At 40.1% G+C, this 10,699-nt stretch overlaps 2 protein-coding genes across 3 annotated transcripts in view; both read left to right on the plus strand.

The window, feature by feature from the left end:
- LOC134817890 (proteasome subunit beta type-7-like) overlaps positions 1–7,693 on the plus strand; it is a 61,055-nt gene extending 53,362 nt beyond the window's left edge. The window contains exons 2-8 of one of the 2 annotated variants that reach the window (XM_063827253.1): positions 938–1,021; positions 1,403–1,484; positions 1,738–1,880; positions 2,151–2,246; positions 2,423–2,597; positions 2,989–3,140; positions 7,241–7,693. In XM_063827253.1, the coding sequence (XP_063683323.1) occupies positions 945–1,021; positions 1,403–1,484; positions 1,738–1,880; positions 2,151–2,246; positions 2,423–2,597; positions 2,989–3,140; positions 7,241–7,352 (837 nt within the window). In that variant the 5' untranslated portion in view covers positions 938–944 and the 3' untranslated portion in view covers positions 7,353–7,693. The remainder of the gene's footprint in view (positions 1–937; positions 1,022–1,402; positions 1,485–1,737; positions 1,881–2,150; positions 2,247–2,422; positions 2,598–2,988; positions 3,141–7,240) is intronic. The other variant, XM_063827254.1, reaches the window with a different exon arrangement.
- A 309-nt stretch (positions 7,694–8,002) lies between these two features.
- On the plus strand, positions 8,003–9,410 carry LOC134817889 (uncharacterized). The gene is made up of 2 exons (XM_063827252.1): positions 8,003–8,135; positions 8,299–9,410. Exons 1-2 carry the CDS (start codon positions 8,048–8,050, stop codon positions 9,240–9,242), a joined length of 1,032 nt encoding a protein of 343 aa, XP_063683322.1. The 5' UTR covers positions 8,003–8,047; the 3' UTR covers positions 9,243–9,410.
- Positions 9,411–10,699: the final 1,289 nt, after the last annotated feature.

Raw genomic sequence — 10,699 nt, forward strand, 5'->3', positions numbered from 1 at the left:
CAGTACTCCTCAGTCCTCCTCCTTCTCAGTCCTCCTCAGTCCTCTTCCTGAGTCCTCATCCTCCTCCTTCTCCTCCTGAGTCCTCCTCCTGGGTCATCCTCCTCCTAGATCCTCCTCCTTCTCCAATCATACATCTACGTCTCCAGTGTCTCCAATGTCTCCAATGTCTCCAAAAGCTTTGTCTCCAATGTCTCCAATGTCTCCAAAAGCTGTGTCTCCAATGTCTCCAATGTCTCCAGGACATGTCTCTGCACCCTATCTTTTCAAAAAAGACAAAAGACATTGGAGACATTGGAGACATGTCACCCCCCCCCCCCCCCCCCGTTATAGTTTTTGACATTTTTTCACATGATTGATCAAGTAACCAGTAACCACCCATAGTTGGGTCAGTCACTCACTCCTGCAGAGATGATCGACCATGTTCTCTGTGATAAATAGTAAGAACTCATCTGCACAGTTTTCCTTGTACTTAGCAGTAGGGTTAGAGTTCCAAGAAGTATAGAATGGTTACACTAGTCTCACACACTGAGAACAATCAGCTCTGGTTGAAGCGACAGACATATGCAATCTTAATACAGAGGATTTGTTGAATTTAAATGCTATTGCCATCAAAATCGTATCTAGAAAAGTTAAATGGCTTGGTGGCTCCTTACATTGGTTGCTTACAGGGCTTGTTATTGGAATATGGGACTTTAGCCAATTCTGAGATCCTCTGATCTGAAAAGGCTACCCCTGAATCTTATTTCTGAGTCAAAATAAGAATGTGAGCTGTTGACAACCCTACAAATTTCCTATTTAGCTACCTGATGCTGACCACCCATCAAACTTTATTTGGATCCATGCCCATTCCAACTGCCCTATTTTTCTTTGCTCGTATCAATTTTTTTATAAGACTTTCACTTAGAAATTGTAACGTATCTACTAACGACTTTTTCATAGGAAAGATGGTTTCTGTTGCAGTGGACCAGATGTTGATGGGGAAGAATGAACCCAAAGGATTTTCATTTGAAAATTGTCGAAGGTAAGCCATTGCATCATTCTGTCAATTTTTTTTATTGAAATCTTTCAAATCAGTCAATTACATACAAGTTTACACAATGAATTAGTTAAATATAATATTGTCCTCTAAGCATGGATTGTCAAAGTTGAAATTGTCTCGGACAAAATGTATGTAACCAAAGGACCTGAGGGTCACCAAAACACAGATATTGAGTGCAAATGCAGCTCCTGCACAAGCATGGGCCCTTAGAGTTCAGAAATATTTTATCTTTCAATATTGAGTTATAATATAGTGGATAAAAGTTCAAAATTCAGTCCAAATTAGCATACTTGTTTCATTTTAAAATCATATTGATTTTGAAAGACATGTGGTGAACCATCTTTTATATTTTTGAAATTTCAGAAATGCCTTCATGGCTAAACAAGGTGTGACCCTCCCAAAAGCTCGTAGTACTGGAACAACAATTGTTGGCGTGATATTCAATGTAAGTTTTACTTTGTAATTCCCACCGTGAATAAGAATATATAATACTGGTGAATTCTTTGATGCTTGTAATTTTGAAATCTCACAACACATTAATTATGGCACTGTTTAGAATTTATAGTCACTTTCAAAATTCTATCTTTTCGGTTCAGTAGCTCATAGTTCAACCTTGATAGTTAATCTACAATGCTGCTATCAATTAGATCACAAAGGTTTTACAGACCCTGTCAGCAAATAACCCAAGTTATTATCAGGAAGGTGTTGTGTTGGGAGCAGATACTCGTGCCACTGGCGGCAGTATTGTATGTGATCTGAACTGCGAAAAGATCCATTATATCGCAGATAATGTCTACTGTTGTGGAGCTGGAACTGCAGCTGATACTGAGTTCACTACCAGGTTTAGTATTGTACTATTTGAGTAGTTTCAGTAGTATTTGAGTAGTTTGAGTATTTAAGATTGTTTGAGTCTCCTTTTGCTTAATGGTTAACCGATAGCAGTTGTGAACTTGCTGGATATTTATAATAGAACACTACATTAAAACATTATTACCGTTGACTGTATTACGTTGTAATAATGATTGATGGTTATCTACCATGTGCATGCACATGGTTTGATATTTTTCTCTCCAATCTGTCCACTGGAAGTTAATTAATGCAACTATTTCAGGATGGTGTCATCTAAAATGGAGTTGCTAAAATTGAGAACAGGAAGAGAGGGCAGGGTTATCAGCGCCCTAAGGATGCTCAAACAGTATCTCTTCAGGTTTGTTACAGCCTTTACATCAATAACGACAGTTCATAAAACGTACTTAACCCTGTAAAACTTTAATCTTTTTAATTTGTTTTGCAACAAAGCATTTACCACTTTATATTTGTAGAAATAATCCATTGACAACATCTTCACCAAATTTTGCCAGTTATCAACCATGAACCTTGCAGATATCAAGGTCAAGTAAGTGCTGCTCTAGTCCTAGGAGGTGTGGATGTAACAGGTCCTGCCCTCTACACAGTGTATCCACATGGTTCTACTGACAAGCTTCCTTACGTAACTATGGGCTCTGGATCCCTTGCTGCTATGAGTGTGTTCGAGGACGGATACAAACTTGGCATGAATGTTAGCGTAAACCAATTTGTTTACCCATTTTGATTATTTAGTAACTTTTTGTGTGTTATTTTTAGTTTATTATTTATTTTACCTCGTGTGTTTAACAGATCTTAATTTAAATATTATGGCGAGATGAGTTATTTAATCGTTGTAATATTACGTTCAATTATTTACTTATCTTCCTGATATTGGCAGTGAAACTGGTTTTGTTAACACATTATGTACACCATTACATGTAACTTTCTTATGTATGTGCATTGTGCATTTGGGTAAAATGTACCAAAATGTTTAATCACATTTTGTCTCTAGTATCTTAAACTCTGTAATAACCGATATTTATCTTCATACTTTTTTAATTACTTTGATATTGGTCATAAAAAGAAGTTTAAACCCATTGCAGGAAGAGGACGCCAAGAAGCTGGTTCGTGACGCTATACGAGCGGGTATTGTAAACGATCTGGGGTCTGGAAGTAACGTTGATATCACTGTTATCAAGAAAGGGAGTGTTCAGCAGTTCAGACCTTACGAAGTTATCTGCAAAAAATCTGAAAGGTAACTTAATTGTTTAGACTACTTCTTCAAAAACCTTCTAAAAACTTTCAGATTCGTCAGTGATAGTCGGCCAAAGTATACAACTAATTTAAGTATCTATATCCGGGTGTGGCTTATTATTATAAGATGAATGCCGTTATACTAAGAATGCCAGGCAATCTGCCAGCCAAACGGAGCCGTTCTACAATATATTTTTCTATATCAAGTTACTGCGTTATCATCAGCTCATTTCGTTGTTATTGAATTTCTGACCGAGTTTATTTTCTTCGATTGTGTGCTTAACACGAATGTTTAGATAACTTTTGTTTTTGCGTACAATGAAGTGACAATTTTTCTAAATATTCTCAAATAATTATCATTTTTGTACAAATATTGTAGATATTATATAATTAACCCTAACTTAGAACAGTGTCATCATCATTAATTAATCTCGGCTAGATCTTTAAAAGACAGATTCATAACATCAGAATTGTTAAACTCCCTGCCAGTCAGCCCTCTCAGTATCTCTATCAACTCTACAGTCATCAGAGAGTCAAGACCAAACTCGATAAGTTTTCTGTTCTGGTCCGTTACCATGTTAACTCCCAAAAGTTTCTTTGTTTGTTTGATAAGGACACTTTCTTCTGCCATCCCATTCTCAGTCACATGTCTGCTGACTTGCTGTATTTTAGGAGATCCCCTCCAGATGGCTACTATCTCGTAATCACTATTTGAGATAACATTCCAATCGGATGGAGGTCCGGTAGGCTGAATGTTGAAGAACAGAGACATTTCAGTGATATTATCGTTTGTCTCGATGACTATAATCTGCTGCAAACAGGCCTGGTAGTTATTTGTATTAAGTGATGAGGAGCACTCCTTCACTGCAGTAGTCCTAACCAAGGACCCAGACAACATCAGAAAACCATTGTAGATTACTTCTATTTTGTTTTGCAGAATGAAAACATCTACAAAGTTGTTTGAAGATCGCTTAGGGCTGGATTTCAGCTTCTCTCCGCTGAGAATGAAAGCTTTATCATCATCAATTTGAGCTAACTTGCTCATTACATCGAGCATCATTTCGCTCCCACTTATAATCTCGTTTAGATCAAATCTGGAAACATCCAAAGAGAAATGACTCAAAGTGTGAGGTTGTTCTTGTAGCGTTGGTGTGCCCAGAACAGGAAAATGTTCCTGCTCTGGCACATACCAGCTCTGCGAAGTATCCCAACTCAGTAGACTCCCCGTATTCAGCTCCTCCTCCTCCTCCTCTCCCAGGATACTGAGATCTAGACTACTGTTAATCAGGTGGATCTGTTTCAGTGCTTTTACCAGTTGGTGCTGCTGTTCTCTCAAACAGAGTGGTATACAGGTCACACCAGGGATGTCGTGTTCTAATCCTCTACAGAACATAGGATGTGGAGAGAGCTCTAGAACCACTGCATCTGTGGGGATTCTGCTGATGTAGGTGTCATAAAACCTGACTTGCTCTGTCATGTTGGTCACGAAATAGTCTGCGTCAATCTGGAACATTCCCTGCTGAGAGGTGCTGTAGAAGTTTGACGGTGGAGATAAGGAAGTTGGAAATATGTTATCTAGACTCTCCTTGTAGAATGCTGAAACAGGCAGCATGTGCCTGGAATGGAATGCTTTGTTATGTGTCTTCAACAAAGTGCATCTCACGTCCCCTTTTTCTAACTTTAACCTTGCTTTCTCCACCTCTTGCTGATCTCCTGAGATAACAAAAGATTTAGAGCTGTTCAAACAAGCCAGATCCACATGAAAACTACTAAGTTTTCTTCCAATCCAGCCTCTGATATCTGGCATCTTAGCTGGGAGTGTGACTGCTAACATTGCACCCTCAGCGCTTTTATCAACAGATGAAGCCCTGTGTACAGCGCAGTTCACTGCTTGTTCCCGGGTTATGGTTCCTGCTGCGTACAGGGCACCTATCTCCCCGAAACTATGCCCTATAATTCCTTCTAACTTTACTCCCAGCTCCTTCAACAGATCTATGTGTGCGATTTGAAACGTCAGCAACGACACCAGCATATCATAAACACTGCCACTGATTTGCGCGTCGCTGCAACTATTCAATATCTTCTTAGTTGCGGTGACTGAAGAACTGTAGCCTGGTATTTTCATGAGACTTTGCCCCATCCTCTCCCAATTAGCCCCCACCCCTCCGACTACTAACCAAAGTGGTCTACTTTGTGTGGTACCTGTTTCCGTCGTGTCAGACAGATAATCATAAACTCCCCTCGCAGAACCAGACCTAAATCTCATATTTAGGTTATCGTATAAACGAGCCTTGTGAGAAGAGTTGCGGTAGTAGTGCATGATGTTCTGTACTGTGACACTGTTGTGAGCTGCAACTGCTAGATATCTGGGTACCCCGCTAGGAACGTGCTCTGAAACAGCTCCTTCATACTTGATGATGCAGTAAGAACCCGTCAGTCCACAAGCTGTGATGAATGTAGCTGGGATTGTGGCAGCTTTTTGGAACACAGCAAGAAGTAGTGTCGTGAAGCCAGCTACTGGACCAAGATCACCAAACCTTGCAATCGTGCCATGCAGCTGGTATTCAAATGGACTCTTATGAGTCATACCCTCCAGCAATGTTTCCTCCATGTGACCAATGTTTCTGTTCCAACTATTATCACCGAGCACCTGAACCGGATCTAATCCCTCTCCATTCTGATTACTATCAGCTACTGTCCTCCAAATAGATTCCATCCCTCTCGCTACCTCACCATCATTACTTGACCCAACAAACATTAACCAGGTATTCTCGATAGTTCCATACACTTTAGTCGCCTGCCCTCGTTTAGCGATGACAATAATTCCCCCACCCTCACACCTCTCAATCTCCGGATCCATTATCTTCACCACTCTGGTGTAGCTAGCCTTGATGTTGAGCTCTATAGCACCTACAATCACCACATCACATCTCCCATCACGTATCAGAGATACTGCGTTGTGGACAGCTACCAGGCTGTTCCCGCTTGCTACTGTGTAACTAGGTCCTGTTAGGTTACACTCAAATGATATCCTGTTAGCTATCATGGCCCTGCAGCCCCCTAGAACACCGTAGCCAGAGAGAGCAGGAATGTCGTAACCTACTGATTCCCCGAAGTCACTGACCTCACATGAGACCACGCACCCGATGACAGGCTTGTTCCCCTGCGCAGTGTTGAGAGTTGGCGTAAGGTTTATTCCAGCATCACACAGTGCCTCTCGTGCGCAATGTAGCAGGATCCTAATCTGGGGGTCACAGTTCTCAGCCTGGTGTGCGTGTACGCAGAACTGTGATGTGTCTAGTTCATCTTTTGCTATAACCCTTGGATAGATCAACTTACCATCGGGCACTTTGGCAAACTCTGCAAACCGCTGAGCGTTATCAAGTCCAGGGAATCGACAGGCAACTCCTGCTATAACAATCTCTGAATCCATGGACTTGCCTAACGGATAACTTACAGAAAACAAAACACTGCACTGTTAACTGTCGGCTTTTTGAAGGATTTCCTTTGGTGTCCTATAAGTATGTTGTTAGAGATGAGGTGAGGTCTGCGCTAAGTCACCTATCACGTGACACCTCCAGCTCTCTAACCTAGCCTTCTCATCTCCAACACTTGGAACAATAGTATCAGTGATATGACACAAGATAGCTCCTAATCGTCAAATTTGTCTAGCACTTTTTCTCTGGATACGGAACAACAGCTACCCGTGTAATAACCAAATATCCCGGCGCGGCTCCCTTGTGTCTTGCAACTCTTATATATAATTAGCTAAACCAGGGGTTTATGAGAGGGGGATGTTAAGATGAGGGATTTAAACACAGAATTAGGGTTATGATACTTTTAAGCGGGGGTCTGTGTCTCAGTTGGAGGTAGCACTAACTCTCAGGGTAATACAACTCACTCGCCCTCCCTTACAACTGAGTACAATGACGTCATAATCACTGTCATGATCAGTAATTAATGGGACCCGTTTTTAATTAAGCATTAAGTTTAGCTTTGGTAGATTGTATGAGCAAAGGACGTATGAAATAGCAACGAATCACAACTTAATCCATAATTTAATTTATTTTAACAGTTAAAATTAATCAATATAATTTGCAGACAAGGAGACTACACTTTCCCCATTGGAACCACTGTGGTAACAAGCTCTCATGAAATGGTCCCGTTCTCAGCCCTCAAGGTCACTGATGAAGAGGTCATGGAGATCTCTTAATTTATCACATATTTAAACCCAGCTCTGACGTACATTGGATCGCACAGTGACATTTAACTCTTGGTTTTCATATTATAGGGTTTCATGGTTTTTGTTTGGAAATGATGTTGGAAACTTTGGCTGAAGTTGTTAGAGGTATATTTGTTATATGAGGGTTGATTTGTAATAGCCCGAGCTGTAGGAGTTTAGATTATAGATAAGACAATGTAAACAAGGGCTGGATCTCTTGTCGAGTTGCTATTAAAATGGAATGTAAAAGTATTTCTATTGAAATCTATTATGGTATGTGCTTTTGTACAATCTATATAATATAATCTTGAACGTGATATTTGTGATATCCAGGTTTAGACCATCATTTCTTGATGATACATCGTCATCATCACCCTTTACTCGATCAAAATTCGATTTTTAAATCGTAAAATTGAAGGTAAAATTTGACAACAGTCCTAGTAGGCCTCATGTAGCCGGTGGGCCCGACATGATACGACATATCTCGACACGTCGGCGCGGGGTTTGTCAGGGTTTGTCGGGATTTGTCGAGCCTGGAGGCTACATGGGGCCTCCTAGTCAGTAATTAACTTATAAGTCAAGCTATGTTTATCAAAACTTCTGATAATAATTATCTGCTATAAAATATTAGTAACATAACTAACTAATCCAGATATTAACAATATGTAATGAACTGAAAAGTAAGGATGCCTAAGAAACTAAAGCTTGGCGTCTCTGCAGCATGGTCTTCAGACTCCTCGGGTTGGGGAGTGCCTTCTTCAACCGTTCCCACCGGTTCGTAAACGACTTTAAGATTTACTGTTACATGGCGTATTAACTGTCCAAAATATCTTGATTATAAAATTTGCTTGTGTAGCCCCCCGCCCCCCCCCCCCCCCCCCCCCCCCCCCAATCCTCACTATTTATGCACTTGTTTTGTTATAGTGTAACATTTCAGATAACTGGGGTGGATGGGCTGACACGTGGGGTAACTCGTCAGGAGATATCTGGGACAGTGTAGCTTCAGAGCCTGCTGCTGCTGACCCGCCCCCTGATTGGGGTTATGACGACGGCTGGTCTGGCCCTGCGCCAGATTTCCAGGCTATGGATCTTTTTCCGTCTTTAGCCGCGAACAAGCAGGGTCCAAAACGTGGGAAAGGATTCGGCAGTCAGCCCCAAAGGCCGAAACCTGCAGACTTTTCAGCTGTGCTTGGAACTAAAGTTAGTAAGGATCGTAGTGGTGACAAAGGGATGAGCGGCAGACAGAGAAACAGAACTGACAGTCAGGACGGGAAGAGCTGGATCCAAAACAGCGTTGACATAAATAAAAACCGGTCTTCTCTAGAAAAGCCTATCAGTTCAAATAATTCTATCAGTCAACCCCAATCTATCTCTTATCTAAAGCAGGCTACAAAGCAGCCTACCCAATCTTTAGAAGATATTCTTTATACTCCCAAGCAGGAACCTGCCCCTTGGGGACCCCCTCCTAAAGTAGTCAATAAACCTAAACCTCAGTCGGTCAAAGATGTATCGAATAATCCTCAAAATACCGGTAAACCTTTGTCAGTGAACACTGATGTGGATTCAGGGAAACATGATACAAATTCAAATGTAATGCGTCCAATGAAACCTTGGTTTTTGGAGGAGCCTCCAATTTCAACTGACAGTATTTTCAACAGTTCATCAAATGTGAAATCGGATGTATCAAAATCACCAGTGCAAGAACAGGTTGTTCAAAAATCGAACACGGTCGTAAAACCTCAAGCTGAAGCGACCCCAGTTGCAGCTAAAAAACCAATTTACAATCAGTTGCGAGAACAGTTGCAAAAGGTTAGCAGCTTAGGAAAGCCTCTGGTTTACATTATTCAGAATGGTAATATTACTGTGGAATTTGCTGATTGATAAAACAGAGAGTTGTTTTGACAATTATTCTGTGATCATTGCTATTTTCTTCTGCAACTTGCCAGCTGTGTAAAGTTTTCATTGATATTTTGCAGAGCTTTTAAATTGCGCCAAACCATACGATTTTATGTAATAACCCCAAAATACCCATTTTACCTCAAATTCCCATTTTGGGGTTGGACACCCCCCAATAATACATTTTGTTTTCTTTCCGTGACCGGATTTTAAAACTTCATAATACAATGACGTGAGATAAAAAATTGCGAAACGATTGTCATTGGGTTTTAAAAAAATTGTAAAGTGAATTCTCATTTTGGGAGCCATAGTTTCTGTTTGTTTAATAATTTATTTTTTAATTGTTTTTCTATGAACAGTAGTGTCGTTTGAACTACCTCGTATGAATTGACTGTATATAATTATCATTACAAAGAACCCATTCTGCTTCCAGTGACTGCTAAAGTTTATGTGGACAAGTTTTTGATGTTCAGTCCTTTATTATGAAATCTTAAATTTCAAATGAATGAGTTTGAATTATTTATACAGAAATGTCGAGTGATTGGCAAACACAGGACACAGTCCTTTCCAGAAAATCAACTGCAAAAGACAGAAAATCTACTTCAGTGAGTGCTATTTTCTTATTTTTTCATATGCTTTTTTTGAGAAAAATCCTAACCGTGAAATTCATTTCTTTTCATTTCCTGAATAATAGCTTTTATAGATCTCATTAATCTTGAGTTGAACGCATTTGATTAATTTGTATTATCATAACACCATTAATGATAACCTTATTCTCAGGCCGTAAACAAAGCTGCAAGGTCTGGCAATGTCGCTGTTGATAAAAAATGTTAGTTAAATCAAATGGGCGAGGGTCTAATTCTAAATCAGTGGACGTTATTTCAATTTTTAAATCAGCACATCTTAAATATAAACTTTGTGTGTTCCTTCAGACGGGGGTGGTGGTAACCAGCAGAGGACAGTACAGAAAAACACAGCAAACTTGGACCGAGAAACCGAAGAGCTAAAACGTGGGTTTGTGTTTCAACGAATTTCCTTCCAAAAATGTCTTAAGACTTAATACCTGAAAATTGTTCACTGACTCCAGAGGTCATACGCTATTACCGCTGTAAAAGATAAATGATGTTCTCAACCCGCTCTTGATTTATTATCACTGATCACCCCTGAATTACCTTTTTGGGACACCAGCACCTCGTACTTTTAATTTTCTTAATTTCACAATTTCACATTATATGAACGGTAAACTTTAACAGATGAAGGAGTGACCAAAGATTTCAGTAAACATCTGAGAGAAGCGAGAACTGCTAAGGGATGGACTCAGAAAGATATGGCCCAGGTTTGCTGCTATATTTGGGGTAATTTCTGTGCGTTGTGTCCGAACAGTGATCTTTTAAAGGGGCACTGAAGGTCGGTCACGCAATACACTGACTGCTGACAATATT

Source organism: Bolinopsis microptera, chromosome 7 (assembly GCF_026151205.1).
Source record: "Bolinopsis microptera isolate Bmic1 chromosome 7, MBARI_Bmic_1.0, whole genome shotgun sequence".
NCBI classification, from domain to species: Eukaryota; Metazoa; Ctenophora; class Tentaculata; order Lobata; family Bolinopsidae; genus Bolinopsis; species Bolinopsis microptera.

Coding starts and splice junctions, on each gene's coding strand:
- LOC134817889 (XM_063827252.1), top strand. CDS start 8,048: ATGCCTAAGAAACTAAAGCTTGGCGTCTCTGCAGCATGGTCTTCAGAC. Junction 8,136..8,298: donor TTCTTCAACCGTTCCCACCG/GTTCGTAAACGA, acceptor GTAACATTTCAG/ATAACTGGGGTGGATGGGCT.